The sequence below is a fragment of the Haplochromis burtoni genome, unplaced genomic scaffold, assembly GCF_018398535.1.
Source record: "Haplochromis burtoni strain Fernald_Lab_line unplaced genomic scaffold, NCSU_Asbu1 Contig_204, whole genome shotgun sequence".
Classification (NCBI taxonomy): domain Eukaryota; kingdom Metazoa; phylum Chordata; class Actinopteri; order Cichliformes; family Cichlidae; genus Haplochromis; species Haplochromis burtoni.
In genome coordinates, this window is record NW_024582565.1 from 377680 (window position 1) to 394040 (window position 16361).

At 39.1% G+C, this 16361-nt stretch overlaps 1 protein-coding gene across 2 annotated transcripts; it reads left to right on the plus strand.

Annotated features, from left to right (window-relative positions):
- flad1 (flavin adenine dinucleotide synthetase 1) lies at positions 1 to 8345 on the plus strand. Of its 2 annotated transcripts, none has more exons than XM_042226275.1 (11): positions 1 to 252; positions 1608 to 1700; positions 2072 to 2240; positions 2751 to 3128; positions 3814 to 3927; positions 4260 to 4473; positions 4831 to 4978; positions 5353 to 5451; positions 5597 to 5786; positions 7817 to 7890; positions 7977 to 8345. In XM_042226275.1, the coding sequence occupies exons 2-11, from the start codon at positions 1693 to 1695 to the stop codon at positions 8110 to 8112; spliced, it is 1530 nt and encodes a 509-aa protein (XP_042082209.1). In that variant the 5' UTR covers positions 1 to 252; positions 1608 to 1692; the 3' UTR covers positions 8113 to 8345. The 2 variants fall into 2 exon arrangements, with proteins under 2 accessions (XP_042082209.1, XP_005936136.1); XM_005936074.3 differs by having other exon boundaries at positions 2 to 252; positions 4206 to 4473.
- Positions 8346 to 16361: the final 8016 nt, after the last annotated feature.

Below are 16361 nucleotides of genomic sequence, written 5' to 3' on the forward strand. Positions count from 1 at the left end.
AATCGTTTGGCTGACACTTGTTTTTAAAGTAGATAAGCGACATTTATTACTCCTCATTGACTGTACTAATTCCGCCACATCTTTAAATGACTTTAGTGTACATTACGTGCTGGTCGTTAAGATCCGCCTCCTGAAATATGATTGGCTATCGTAGTGTGGTTTTAAGGTCACGTCATACCTTGAGCGACAGCTCGAGCTGCAGCTGTACCAACCGGTGATAGGGAGCTTAGCACGGACATATACAACTGAGGGGTAAGTTCCCTCGTTTTTAATGAGATTGGTTATCAAATAATAAATGTAACACCCGGACTTTTTCCTCACACTAAACATATTCGTCGAGAGATATCGACAGTAGAGACAAAATTGAAAGTGCACATCTACTTAAATTGTACTTCTTTATTTTGGCATAAGTAACCTAGCGAGGAGACTTAGAGTTAGCTAAGAATTTACATTCAGGTGTTACACACGCTCACACACTTGCGATATTTGCCTTGTGTTTCAGTTATTTTTTGGTATGGCCATAAATGAATATGTCTGAGTTCACTTTATTTTCCTCCCGTTAGATAACTTACAAATGTTACGCAATGCAAACTATGTAAGCAGGTGCAAGGCAGTTGTGTCAAAAAGCGAATACTAATGTTTCTACGTTTTTAATGTCTAATATGGTTTCTTGTGTTGGTTAATAGACTGTAGTCAACGGGATTTACGGAGGGGCTAAAATGAATTATTCCAATCTCTGCACTCTTTTCCAGATCTCTCTTGAAAAACTATTAAGAAACAAACAAACAAACAAACAAACAAACAAACAAAAAACGCCCAAAACACTTTTTACCTTATACTTTGTCACTTTGACTTGATATCGTCCATAAGACATGTGTTGGACAGATCATAGGCCAGCTAGTCATCTACAACAGTTTACCCCTAATCAATTCTTGGCAAATACCAGAAGTCACTGTTTGCTTTATCCTTCTGCAACTGTGACTCCCAGGCTGCTCTCCAAACCACATGCACAATGTGAAGCTTAACATACAAGACACCTAGAAGTATCATTAAATGCCTGCTTTGGATCTGTTAATCCCTTAACAGTGGATTTAAGTACCATTATTTCTCTTTTTAACACATTTGTGTAATATAGATGTTTTTGCTTTGTTATCACAGAGTTCTATTTTGTCAGCAGTTTGCTAGCGTTTCAAACACTGGATGGAAAACGTGTTTTTCATCTGCATCAAATGATTATCTACCTTAAAAGACACAAATTATTAAAACTATTAAAACAAACTGTCACTATCTTATTGTTAATGATGCACACAGGACTACTGCAATTTAGTTATATACAACTGAAAAACAGTTAATACACACATTTAAATAGAAATAAAACAATTTCATTAGCAACCAGTGACTTTTAATCATTCAAGTGTTTTAAATACAACTCTTTTCTTATTTCAAGTTCAACCACTTAACTCCAATTTAAAGCCTTATCAAAAGACCTATATAAATAAATAGCCGATTTAAAAAAAAAAAAAGAGAGAGAGAGAGGCAGTGTTAAGGAAATGCAGAAGAAATGCACAAATTATTCACATGTTAACAGTACACCCTTCCTCTTCCAGAGATACCTTCAGCTAAGGGACACACTATGACAGAGAAGAGGGTCTGAACAACAGCGAAGCCTTTTCTGATGTTCTGTGTGGATTCATGCTGATGTAAGAAACATTTCTTGTCACTGTAAATGCAGCAAAGTAATACAGATGCTATATTAAAATGCACAAATATCTGACAAATTACAGACAGATCTTTAATATTTGACCTTAATATGGGGTGCATTTGTTTCCTCTGTTATGGTATTACAGAAATCACCATTTGTAAGACATGCTGGCTTTTCCTTTAATTTGTGGCCCATCTGCATATTAACAGTTGAGCATACTGCACACTGCATTCCATATTGCATATGCTCACATACTGTGCTAAAGAGGTCTTATTGACTCGATAGGTTTTTGACTTTGCTGAGTGTTGATAAACCTAGTATAAATTTATAGTAAGAAGTACTCAATTAATTTGTTTCCATTGTTCCCAGCTTTTCTTTTCCGAAGCTGAGTAGAGCAGTGGTGCGTGTGAGGAGACTGGCAGCTCATCTCAGCAAGGCAACCATGTCAACAAACCTCCAGAGCAACAGTTCGTCTTCTGCAGCCAACGGGGATGCTCCTACTGCAGCTATTCTCATCATTGGAGATGAGATTCTTAAGGTGCTTTTGGTGTTGATAAAGTTTGTGCCTTGTGTGGCTTTTAAGCTATACGTGTGTGACAGCACCCAAATGAAAATCACTGGGAGTTTGTGCAATTGAGGAAATCAATATAAACTGGGGTTTTTTGTAATAGAAGTAGGAGCTTGCATTGTGCAGTGTTTATCATATACTGTAATCTGCATCCCTATGTGTTTGGACCTCTATCCAGTCTCTGATGTGCATTTCATGACCTCAGGGGGAGAAAACTGTGATGGTTATGTTATGTGGCAGCTGTGGCTGTTTCTGAAATCACAAGCTTACTATTTTTTTTTTGACTTGACATGATCATGATTTAAACATGAAGTATTTGATTTTTGTCCAGTGTCACATCTCTCTGCCTGAAAATCAGCCTTCAGTCCTTGAATTTCATCAAGCAAGACCTTGGAGTTTCCTTTTTCTTTATTTTTTTTGTGTTTCTTTCTTTTTTTTTAAGGTTCTTGAATCTGATGTGCATGTGGGTGTCTCTTTCAGGGTCACACAGTGGATACCAACAGTGCCTTTCTAACTAAAGCGCTTAGGAAGCTTGGAGTGTCTGTGCAGCGCATAACAGTCATACCGGATGTGCAGGCAGTCATTGCCAAAGAGGTGGCCCTCCTTTCATCTCAGTATACGCACCTCATCACATCGGGGGGTATAGGTCCCACTCACGATGACGTCACCTTTGAGAGTGTTGCCATAGCATTCCACGAGGAGTTATATGCCAATCCAGACCTTAGCAAGCTGGTTGAAGAATTCTTCGGGGTTGGGGAGAAAAACAGTGCCGCTATGAAGCTGGCAATGGTGCCTCGCTCAGCAAAACTTAACTATGGAACTGACCCTCAGACTGGGCTAAAGCACCGCTACCCTCTGGTGAGTGAACTCGGTACAGAGGAATTTTTATAGAACACAAAGTTACTTCAAATATATCCAAGCTACATGGTGCTGTTCAACCCATAACCTTTCTTTAAGGTAAACAAAAGTGACGGTGTTTTCTTTAGAAGACAGATTGCAAACTAACTAGTTGCTGAAGGAGTGAAAATAGCTTCCTGCAGTGGTCAAAACAATAAATACTCTGAGCACACACAGACACCAGGCATGAGAAGCATTCACACCTCTTACTCACAGGTCATTAAATTTGGACATTTTTCTCTTTAAGGTTAATATCTTTGGTGATTTATTAATGTGTTTCAAGTTGAGAAACATTAATGTACAGTATATTATTATTGAGAATTTACTATTGAGAATTTAAAATGAAACAATGAAGAACAGCCCTTAAAAAAAGTGCCCTGTCTCGGCAAAAGGTGGAGAAGGAGTTGGATACCATTCTCATGCTTGTTAGCTATAAATGGAACCCCAGACACCAGCCATTTACCTTAGCAAAAATAAATATCTGACATTTACAAAACTGTAAATCTGACCTCAATTGTTAGCTGTCTCTGGGTTGCAGAGATGTGATTTAATTCCTGCATCATATTTCAATAGTTTCAACAATGATGGCTCGAGTACCGCCCCACATCTTTTCTTACATTTTGATGTGTCTACCTTTTTCTCCCAGGTCAGTGTACGTAATGTGTACATCTTTCCCGGGATCCCATCTTTAATGGAGAAGGCCTTCAATGGGCTGGAGCATCTCTTTGCTGGTTCAGGGACCACCTTTCACACTCGCGAGGTAACTCCATAACCAAACCTGTTACTTCAAAATCCAGTCCAAGTCAGAATTTGTATACTTTTGTTTTTTTTCTAATTAATTTTTATATATTTATCTATTTTTTACTTTTTGTTTATAATAGAGTTTAGTACTTCCTCTATATTTCTGATATTTCCTTGATACTTTTAATGTATTTTACCTTTTAGTTTACTTTTAGTTGAGTAAAATAAAGTTGATTTGAATGCAGTGTTTAAAAAGTACAATTAAGTTTACCAGACATTAGCTTTTTTTGTTTTTAGGTGTTTGTCGATGCAGATGAAACAGACATTGCACCTGTGCTGACCAAACTGCAGGCTGACTGGGGCCGAATGGTGGCTCTTGGCTCCTACCCTGACTGGTTGAGCAACTATCACAGAGTTAGGCTGGTCCTGGACGCAGACAGCCAGCAGGAGGTGGACAAAGCCCGAATACAGCTGCTAGACAAGCTGCCCAAGGGGAGCGTGGTGCCCTTAGTCACAGACCCGGTGTCCATAGCCCCCGCTGAGGTGTACGGACTGGCCAACAGTGGTGAGTGTGCGGAGAGTAATGGAAGATGATTCTTAAATATGTGTCATCTTGATATAAAGTGAATACTGACTTGTGCATTTTACACAGGCATTGGGACCAATAAAGAAAGTTAAAATATTAAAGTAATTTAAGTCGTAAAGTCAGAGTGGATAATAAAAAAGAAGAATATAACTCTGTGAGACAGAATGGTGAATAGATTACAATAAAGCTTCAATAACTAAGCTATGACAAACTACTTGCAGCTTTTTTTTCTTTTCTTTGGATTAGACGTAGAAATGTGGGCTCATTTCTAAGATGCCTCACAGCTTGACTGCATTAATTATGAACCATCCTCTTACTGTCGATTCCGTCCTACAGGTACAGAGCTGGGTGAGAAAGTCATGTCTGCACTGAAAACAATAGAGGCAGCACTCCATCAGTATTCAACAGAGCAAATCTGTGTTGGCTTTAACGGGGGCAAAGACTGCACAGCGCTGCTCCATCTCTACTATGCTGCACTGAAACGGTAACAGGAGGGGAGAAGACGAGATGAGACAATTAAAACATTTTTGTGGATTTTTTTAATCTGTGAGGGGGGGAAAAAAAACAAATGACCTGAGAGATGAAAGATGAAAATGAAGATTCAAATTAAAAACATAATGATAGCATTAGCGCACAGTGGGGTGTGAGATCTCAGCAGGAAGTAAATGGAAAAAGAAAACTAGTTTGAGGGCAGCACTTAGAGAAAATCTTGGAGAAGACTGACTACTTTTTTGGACTTTTCATGACCTGTGCTGGACAGATTGTGAGATATGACAAATACTTATCTGATCTTTTTCTGTGCCAGCATTGCTTATCTTTTTAAAAAATGTCCCTTTTTTCTCTTCCTGTCACTCTCAGCCGATATCCAGATACTAAAGAAAAGGTGAAAGTCCTGTATATTCGTATTGTCTCTCCATTCCCAGAAATGGAGAGATTTCTACAGGACACAACAAAAAGGTGAGCTATCCACCATCTAGCTATCTATCCAGTTGATGTCATGTATTTTAATATATCCAGTCCAGGTCTTGTTTTGAAAAATGTGGCCTAACCCTGTCTGTGTGGCACCACTGTATCTCATTACTTGCCGTTGTATGTCCCAAAGATATAGCCTGGAGCTGTTCACTGTGGAGGGCAGTATTCGCCAGGCACTGAGCGAGGTGAAGGAACGAAGGCCAGAGCTAAAAGCCGTCCTGATGGGGACCAGGAGGAGCGACCCCTATTCACATACACTCACAGACATGTGTCCTACTGATCCTGGCTGGCCTGACTACATGAGAGTCAACCCCTTACTAGTGAGTGTCACACAGTATGCATGCCGTTATATTAGGACTGTATGCTGGCTCTACGTGGCGTGAGGCGGTATGACTCGCCTCGATCTGTTTTCCTTTACAATCGAGTACCACTAAATGTGCGTGGGGTTGTTAGAGCAACTTGGCCAAACATCCCGTAATGTCATTTGTACGTGACACAAACGCTACAACAAAGGTGGACATCAAAACGATGGTATACTTGCTGCTCAGTCTGTGGCTTTTTGTCAGACTGGGACCAAGTAGGTACTAAAAAAGTACCTGATACCAGATACTATCACCGAGGCGACCCGAGTAAGTACTAATGGCTATAAGATCATACCTCATGGTTTTCATTTTTAGCGCTTTTTCTGTTGCAGTGCTGTTTCTCTCTCTTTACTGAATTCATCTCTCTCTAGACTCAAATGAAGTCAAAGTACTTTCAAAATAAAGCTAAAAATACCCCAAAATACTTGAACAGAAAACAACATCATGCACAGATGGATTAAGACTTTTCTTCCATATTTACATGAAATACAACCATCTAGTAAAAAATGTGTATTTCCCAATTGGTTGGGAGTAGTTCCTGGAAGTTGCTTGTTACCAATTCCATCAAAAAACTCTCAACAATTGAATTTAATTACTTGCAGGTTGCCACGGTTCCATGTAGCTTTTTACCCCTTTAGCTGTAAAAGGCTGATGGGTTATTGTCACAATGAATATGCAAGTTTGTGTTACTTGAGAAGGAGGTGACGTGGGATTTTGAAATTGATACCATAGATGCAGCTACTAAAAATTTCAGAAGAGTTTGACTCCTTGATCTCAAGTTCAAGGTCAGAGGTCAAGTTTCCTGAAAATCTTTTGAATGTGATAATTTGATTTTGAAATTGAAGTCATAGGTGTATCTAATAGGAGGGATACCATTGGTAAGCCGCTAGTATTTTTCTTGTTTGTCTGCAGTACTTGCCAACCACGAGTTAAAGTAAAGGTGGAAGTAAAACTTGTTTTGTTGAAATGTACAACACAAATCGGAAATGGAGAAAATTCACCTTCAAAGGGAAAGTTGTGCCAACATATTTCAAAAGGCCAGAGCTCAGTTTCTGGATCGTGTCAAACTTTTCATAGTTTCATTACAGCTCAGAGAGCAGCTGGACTGTATTTGTAGACAAGTACGTCACTGTATGACCACAGCAACATGGTAGTGATTAAAGCAGTCACGTGGAGGTTTTTGTCAAGTCATTGGAGAATACACATTTTTCCTAGCGACAGATGTCACTGACCGATGTGTAAACCTGCATGATTCAGGCCTTAGCAGTCATTTTCCCAGTGACCACTCATAACCGGTCATTTTCCTTTCATGACCAGTGATTGTCAGATTGTAGGGTCGGGTAGTTATTATTCACTTATCCATTTGACACCACATTGTCACCATGATTGTCACATGTCTAAAACAGCAGGTGTAAAATAATGTGTCTGCAAAACCTCATGACCTGGGAAAGCTTCACTTGTTATCCTTGATGTTATTTGTCATCTTGATAAAAATTTCTGAATAATGCTTTATTCGTAAAGCTTTAAACGACTATTTTTCCTAAATAAACTCACACATAATGTGAGTGCACCAGTACATTAAAAGGCTTTCTAATGCAACACCAACGCAGAGTGAGGGATGCATGTTAACATTTCAACACGACAGGGTCACAAAAGTGAAATCATTGCAGTGCTTTTTGCTGAATAGCTGTAGCAAGCTCACGTCTTGTTCTTCTGTTTAGTCTGGCTGAAGAATGGATGTGCATAAGCGACATGGCAGTCGCCTGCTTTATTTGATTTTATTGTTAATGCTAGTACTGTGTCAGCTGCTGTGATGGAGCACATAGAAGCACAGGTACATTTAGCAGTTGACCTCAATTCAAGATAATTTATGTAGTGCTTCATCTCATGAGTATATCTAAAAGGACTCCACAGAGGATGAGTTATTATAGCTTGAACAAAGGGAGTCAGTTGCAAACCAATTACATTTGTTTTCTAACACTCTCCAGGACTGGACATATCACGACATCTGGGCATTCTTGAGGACATTATACGTGCCCTACTGTATTCTCTATGATAAAGGGTAAGGATGTGTTAGTTGTCTTTATTCAGGTGTACACAGCTTAAAAAGCAGATCTTTAGGTCTAAAATATCTCTGTTGAAATGTAGGTACACTTCACTCGGCAGTATGGACAACACCTGTCGAAACGAGGCACTGAAGATGGTGGATGCCAGGGGGGTGACACGATACAAACCAGCCTACCTCTTGGAGAATGAAGAAGAGGAGCGAAACTCCCGCGCTTGAAACAATCTGTGCTCGTCTTACTTAAGCTGTTCTTCATGGAGCCATTATTTTCTCTTTTTAAGGATGTCTGCTAACCATCCACCCTCATTTAATTCATAAGAAGGACCTTTTCAAAAATACCATGTCTGACTGCGGAATGAGATCACAGAGAAAATGTGTGTTGCTTGTGTACATGAGTCTAAAGTAATGGCTCTCTGTGCTGTTGAATAAAACATCTCTCCTTTTTTTTTTTTTCTTCTATTGTCATGTTACTTTAAGAGGGCTCTCACATACAAATGGGAATCTGCAGGGCATTCAATATAGCTCTTCACTTAACTTATTCATGCCTCCCTTTGTCTTATCTCTAAATCCAATAACAACACTCCACCAGGAAGACGGGCTCCATCAAAATGTATTTGTAAATAATGTAAAAAGGTTTTTCTCATCGTGGAGAGAACACCAGATTTGAGAAACTCCCTGATGAAGGCCACCCAGCAGGCTCTCGTTTGCTAATCCGTGTCTCCGACTGAATACCCAGAATTGCAGGCTGCAGCATGTTTAGCTGAGCATCTCCCCACCACACACCCGCTCGCTGTAGTTCTCTTTGAAGCCCTCACGGGCGCGTTGTTCTCACGTTTTCTATTTAGTGCCCGTGATTATAATAAATTACCTTCTCCGTTTCCAGACATGATTGAATCCAGGCTCATCGATCTGCGCTCTCCCTCTCCCCGCCTGGAGATTAGTCAACACCGCGCAGCGTGGATCAATACCGGCCGATCTAATAAAGCGGGTCGCTTACGAGGCCACCGCGGGGCTGCACACACTGTTACACCAGCAATTACCACTTCTAGGCCGTCCCTCATACACCCCCCTCCTAACATATCTGTCCTGGCTTCACGGCTTGCTTGATTTATTAATAATAACAGTAATAAAAGAGGCAATGAACAGCGGCTTTATAATCACAGCACCGATGTAATGGTGTGTGTTTTGGTGGTGCGGTAAACACACCGGGACATTGTCTGGAATGATGTTTTTGGGGTAGAAAATTAAGTTACAGTCTGTGTTAGGCCACTTCTAACTATAGCTGTATATGCAGCTTATATAATGTGAGGGGTTTACTTTTATATAGGTCTAATTTGTGCTTTTATTTATTTAAACTTCTCCTGTGTGTTTGTAGCACATATCCACCTTACTTTTAGGTTGAATCCTTAATTATGCATGTAAAAATGTATATAAATCCTTGTACATCTCATACTTTTATACATTAATGGCAACAATTGTATATAATAATTCGTTTTGAATGTATCTTGTGTAACTTATTTACTTGCATATCTGTATTTCATATTTCTATCGGCTTCTTTTTTCTTTTTTTTTTTAATCATTTTATTTTGATTAATTCTTGCTGTGTGTTAGGAGGAAACAATATCTGGATCTGGTGTATATCCTGTAAATATTGTAGAAGTTACAATAACGTTGTCTTTATCTTTGGTTAAAGATAAAATACAGTGCAAACACATCTAACCAGTGGTTTCCAGGCATTTGGTTTTCTGACCTCATTTACAAAAGAAGCTGTTGCCTCTTGCCACATTTCTGTAATTTTCCCATAAACATCTTAGTAAAATAATTTGTTAACTTTGTAAAGGCTCAAAGCGCAAAGTCTTCCTAATAAAAGAATTAATTTAAAAAATGAGCGATCACAAGGATGCATGGAACAAAAATAGCTCTTTATATTGTAAGGTAAAACCCTACAAAATTGCAAAGATACCCCAACAACCACACAACCCTCTATGAACAAGCACTTGGTGACTGCTGGAAGGGAAGTGTGGCAGAGCCATTGCTCTTTCCACTCTCATTAATCACCCCACAATCCCTCAGATTAGGTTTGTGACCCTAAGAGGGGTCCCTGAACGTTAGGAAGGCAGCCGCTTGAACTGCTAAGTAGTTTACTATATAAATTCTGAATACAGGACTTCGATTGAAGACTTCCAGTTAAGCAGAAAATCAAAGTTCTTCCACCACACGGGCAATAATATAAAATGAACTTGTGTTTTTCCAAAGTTTATCACTGCTGTACTTTTTCCTCCACTGGTTCATATTTCATTCTCATTCTTTTTCAGCTGTCATGTTTGTTTTGGCTGCATCAATCCACCACTGTAGCCAAACCAGTTTCTTACTCAATTCCTTTCTTGTGTATTATGACTCTGAATTCTTGCTCAGTCTTTCTTATGAAGTTCAAAATGATGTTTTGATTTTGGCCCAGAAGCCTGAGTCAGAAAAACCTCTTGGGTTACACAGTGAGAGGATATGCATATTGACTACAAGGGACCTAAAAACATATTGGAGTGAAATACTTTTTTTCCTCTTCCTTTTTGTGGTCCTTAACTGCATATTTATAAATATCTTATTTTGTACTTCACAATACTCTTCCAGGAACGGGGTTTATCTGAAAGCCAGAAAACTTCAAATAAAATAATCCTGACGTTCTGATAAAGCAACTTTTCTGCCATTTGAGACAAAGGGGAACAAGTAGGAATATAAAGTGGCTTTCTTCCCACCCTCTCCCCTTTGCACATTTAAACTTAATTGGTCCTCCAAAGACAGGTTTTAGGGTGGGTGGGGTAGAAGTATGATCAGAGCAGCCGCTTAAGGTGATGCGAGGATAAGAAGCTAATCTTGCTGCTCGCTCAGTACACTCCAGTGTTTCTCTCCATATCCCCCAGGTGGGACTGACTTATAAGAGGATCCACACAGCTAACAGTGTGTGTGATATGGACTCAGCATGACTTAAAATGACACTTAATGTGACTTTGTACAAAACATGTGGCAAGCTTTGATATCGGAGTGAACTATCCATCTGATGCTCAGGTGACTGTGATGCTTTTCTCTAAAGGAATATGTTCTTAATCCAATTCCTCAGCAGCTCCTGCAGTGTAAAACGAGACTTGAAGCACCATGAGACAGCAATTCAGGCGATGTCCTAGGAGGGATGCTTAACACAGAGGATGAATAGACAGACCGTTGTCAGAAAGCATCAGGAGAGAAGGGAGACCTTTGAGTCTATGCAAATTACCAGCCCATCTGCATGTAAAGCCAACCGACCAGAACACGGGAAATAGGATGTTCAGTATCAAAGTGTCACACATTAAAAGTGGATGAAAGTAAGTGAGAAAGAAAGGAAGGGAGGGACTGGGAGCAAGAAAGAGGAGGGAGGCGGCTTTGCTTGCTGCCATGTGAAGTGTGACTGACTTAGCTCATTTGTGCTTGGTTTTGGTATGTTCAAATAAAAGGCAGTTTCATAATCCTAAGTTTGTCACAGCTTCCAGGCCAGTACACAGAACCAAGACCCCCTGCTCATATCCACACACACACACACACGGGATGCATTCAGAAATGCTTTTCATAAGGCGGACTCGCTTTAATGTAAAGAACCAGGGTCTGTGAAGCTTCAGCCAGCACACTGAAAACTGATGAGAAAGATTCTGCTCAGCTCAAGCCGACTGGAGCTCATTTGCACTCAACAGCAATAACTTAAACACGATGTAGGCCGGTAGAAAGATGAGAGATGTTTAGCACTAGAAAGTCCGAGCCGATGTCAGACGATTCCTGCTTTTGAACTGGATTTGAAAGACTATGAAAACATTTTATGAGTTTTCTAAGCCCAATTTAATGTATCATTTCATATCCCTAATCAGGCAGCAAAACAAAATTCAGCCGTGTTTACCTCATTCAGCTGATATCTTCTTCAGCTTCTAGTATCAAAAACTGAAATGTGTGCAAATTATGTGCAAATTAATGGAGGAGAATGATAATAGGCAACCATACTCTGATTTACAGTCATGTGGCGAGATAAGTACCTCCAACTGAAACAGATTTTTTCAACATATTTGAGCAAGCAAGCACCTGTTCCTCTTTCCTCATAGATAAAAATGCTACACACAGAAACAAATGACATGTCATGTGCAATCATAGTAACAGGTAGATTCTGTCATATTTAACCTGTCTCTGACCCAAGGTATGGACGGTGTTATTTGCTCCAGATATAAAGAGCTCTCTAATATCTATGGATGTCAAAAAATCCTGCAAGGCACTGGGAAATATCTCCAAATGATCTGAATAAAATCATTCTACCTGTAACAAAAATTAGTGTCTCAAGTGGTGTAGATATTAAATCACTGCCAGTTTGTCCAGAACTGGCCACCTTATCAAATTCTGAACAGAATTTGAAACAGTCTCAGAGAACCCCAGAATGATCTGCAGCCAACTCATGCCACTGTTGGTATTATCAGCCACAGGTTTATGACCCCAACCCCCCAAAATATAAACAGAAACAGGTGCGGTGGTTAGTGCAGTTGCTGTTGCCTCACAACAAGAAGGCCTGGGGTCTTTCTATGTGGCTGGAATGTTCTCCTCATGTCTGCATGGGTTATCTCTGTGTATTCCAGTAACCCTAACCCCTTCTACAGCCCAAAGACATGCAGTCGATTGCGTTAGATCAGTTCCCCAATCTCAGTCCACGAGGGCCCGTGTCCCTGCAGGTTTTAGATGTGTCCTTGATCCATCACAGCTGATTTAAATGGATAAATAACCGCCTTTAAGTTCTCCAGAGGTCTGGTAATGAACTAATCATGTGATTCAGGTGTGTTGACCCAGGGTGAGATCTAAAACCTGCAGGGACACCGGCCCTCGTGGACTGGGATTGGGGACCCCTGCGTTAGATTAACAGGTGATTCTAAATTGTGCATAGGTGTGAATGGTTATCTGACTCATAGCCCTGCGACAGGCTGGTGAACTGTCCAGAGTGTAAAACACCTCTTGCTCTATGGCAGCCCTACTCAGAGTCGTGGTGGGGGGACAATAAGTGGAGGAAGATGAATGGATGGATAAACTGGTGGATGCGTGTCTTTGCTCTATCTTCCTTCCCTTAACCCCAACTGGTCACCGAGCCTGGTTCTGTCTGAGGTTTCTTCCTGTTAAAAGGGAGTTTTTCTTTTCCATTGTCGCCAAAGTGCTTGCTCACGGGGGAGGGGGTCCTCTGATTGTTAGCGCTTTCTCTGTATTATTGTAGGACTTTATCTTAGAGTATAAGGAGTCAGGAGGCAACTGTTGTTGTGATTTGGCGTCATACTAAATAAAAACGTTTAACTGAACTGAAAAATCGAATGAATAAACATTTTAATGGGCTAAACATTGGCTCAACTAGGATTTCTGCATCATATCAAGAAAGTTCCTGGGGGCTGTTTGAACCACAAGTAGATGTTTCAAACTTGTACACAATTAGAAAACACACCCAGAAATGTCTTACAAAGAAGAAATCTGATGTTATGTTCTCACTATTGTGAAAGTGGAGTTTTTAATGACACAGTGTTGTAAAGGTTTTGGAACAGGGCACTGCACGCAAAAATAAAGATGGTCAAAGATTTCAGCAAGCTCACTTACTGTGGGGCCTTCAAGCCTGCAAGGATGTACTTGCTTTTTCTATTAAAAGAAATTAAAAGATTAAAAAATAATACAAAAATGAACCCATAAGAACTCAGAGCTATTCCTCCTCAAAGGAAAATGATAGGAAATAGAGAACAGAAGGTTCACCCTGAACACATTTCAGACCTCTAAACAAATTGGTTTTTTTCACATTTTTTTGTCAACAAAATGCACAAAACAAAAAATAATTGAGACTGCTTTGTGATGGCAGTGCTGCTGCTGTAGCAGTACAAACCTGAGTCTTATGTAGGGAACTTTATCCTCAGCTTTGTGTTGTCAGTGATGATGGTAGGATCTGACTGTGATTGTCTGTCTCAATGGGACACCTTGTTTCCTTTTCCCAGTATGCTCAATTTACTGGCATTTGGCACAGACCCATGTGCAGCGAGAGAGTGATCGCTGTTAATGTGACTTTCAGATTTTTGTATAAATTTGTCTGTTCCTTCTGTAAACTGAGCATGTCTGCTGTGACACTCCAGGGGAGTATCAAGATGATCTGAAATTGTGAAAAACTCTTTTGAATGCACATTCAGGGGTAAGATTTATTTCCCCAAGATTTCTCTTTTTCATGTTTTGGTATACATGGTTCATATTTGATTCAATAGTATGAAAATCTATATATAAAATTAACAAATAAATAAATAAATGACATTGAAATAGGATGGATAATTGATACAAGGTAACTAAAATAAACAAAAATGTCTCAGCTAAAGGTGTAGTGTATTTAGCTGTAATATGCAAGGATTGTTGCATAACAAATGTTTTATAATTATTGAATGGATTTGACATTTGTTATGATTTAAATTGAATGATAAAACTACAAGTTAAAAAAAAGATAAACAGCTAAATTAATTGAGCAGATCAATACAGTTTTTTCTTATTCCAACAGAGACGCCATATCCTCCCGAGAACAGAGGAAACAAGCATCTTTCAGTTTAACTTTTTTTGTGATGTCCTGCATATTTGGAGCTCAAAGAGGCCACACAAACACATGTGATTTCATTGGAAAGGCCAGGACGTCCTCTTTTGGACTTATTAGGGTAGCTCAAGTAAATCAAAAGATATAGACCAAAAACAAGTGTCCATTTAACTATTTTGTTGCTAAAACCCTGATGTGACAAATAAGTCAATGAATAAATGGGGTCAGAAAAGTCTAACTATAATATCAGACACGTTTTAATGCATTAGAAATGTTCAATGACCTGAAAGGTACCTTTAGTAATGACAGTTAAAAAACAAACAATCTTTTTAAAATGAACTAGTTCTGTTACAGGCATCACGCCACGATTTGAATGATTTGATATGAAATTATTAGACAAACAAAGCATAACTACAACGTGTTTTTCCGTACATGTTGTTTAGAGGTCCTGAGCTGCATGAGAACAACTTTTGAAAACATTTAAATGGTTTGTGAGACGTATTTCACAGCATTAAACATGTTTTTCCTTGTGGTGTTGTTCAGGTATGTCGAGTTTAGCAACGGACACTGTTTTACGTGTAACTGAAAGCTGATTTGTCCAAATACACACTTACATTGTACATTTTTTCACATGTCTGTGTGTTGACAAATGATCTGGCTTAATCTACCAAAACACCAAAACAGCTATTTTATTTTTCCTTCTTTGTCATCATCTGAACCTTTCCACATTTATCACTATTTGTTTGACACACTGTAAGTACCTCCTTTGTGAGCATTGAGCAGAAATAATTACTCTCTTATTGGCTACCTGACATGTGAAATGGATATGAAAAAGAGTATGTCATAAGCACACCCAGTGCACATAAGCACGCTTCGTTTAGAATAAACTACTTGCTTTCACCCACGGCGAAAATAATTACTCATAAACTGGAAATTGAAATGCCAAACAGATTAATCAAAGCTGGAAAATACTTAATTCAAAAATAAAAAAAAACAAACAAACAAACAAAATAAGCCCCCACACAGATAAAGACATACAACCGTGCTTGTCTTTTAATGCTTCAGACACAGTTATTATCATAAATGACGCAGTAAATCAAATTAACTAAAAAATCAAAAAGCGTTTAGAGAGGCGCAGCTCTCCGCAGCTGGTTGTGCTGCGATGCAGCATCTTCAGTAGTCTAATGAGTGCATAAATGCAAATGTGTTATTTCAATAGACTCATTCATTTCAGATTGTTTGGTTGTCTGTGTTTTTTTTGACATTTTGAGTTTGTAACATGATAAATTATTGGAAAATAATAAGAAAGAATGAACTTTTTGTTTGTCTAGTATCAGTAATTCAAATTAGCAGCTGCCATTATTATGGTTATTATAAGGCAATACACGCCACACTATACATCAAAGCTTGCAAGTGCGTTTTGTAGCCAACCAAGAATCTTTCTCTTCTTGATTTAGGAGCTTACTCTTCCTTTGCTGTTTGTTGAGCCTTTCTTGCACAACAAATGTTTGATCTACTCATAGATTTTGAATGATTTTCAAGTCAAGGGATCGTGCCAGACAGTAAAAGACATTCAAAAGTCTCTGGTGGTGCTTTTTGAAGTAGTTGATTTTTATGTTTGTGCTTCATTGTCCGGTTGTAGCTGACCTGATTTCAGTTTCATTTTTTTGGCCGACTGAAGAAGATTAATATACAAATTTCCTTCTAGAATCTACTTTTTTCTGTATCTGCGCAGCGTTTTCAGTGTCCCGAAACAAACCATTTTTACCTATTTGGTGCCAAAGTGTTGGTTTAATCAAATGCTGCTCCTTTTCTCGTCATTGAAAGATTAACTTCATCTGTCCATTGCACTTGTTTTCAAAGCCGCTCAAAA

Bases quoted from the DNA above. Each gene is read 5' to 3' on its own strand.
- flad1 (XM_005936074.3), top strand. The intron at 3,928-4,205 runs GTAACTCCATAA...TTTTGTTTTTAG, and splicing joins CCACCTTTCACACTCGCGAG to GTGTTTGTCGATGCAGATGA. The intron at 5,452-5,596 runs GTGAGCTATCCA...TATGTCCCAAAG, and splicing joins CTACAGGACACAACAAAAAG to ATATAGCCTGGAGCTGTTCA.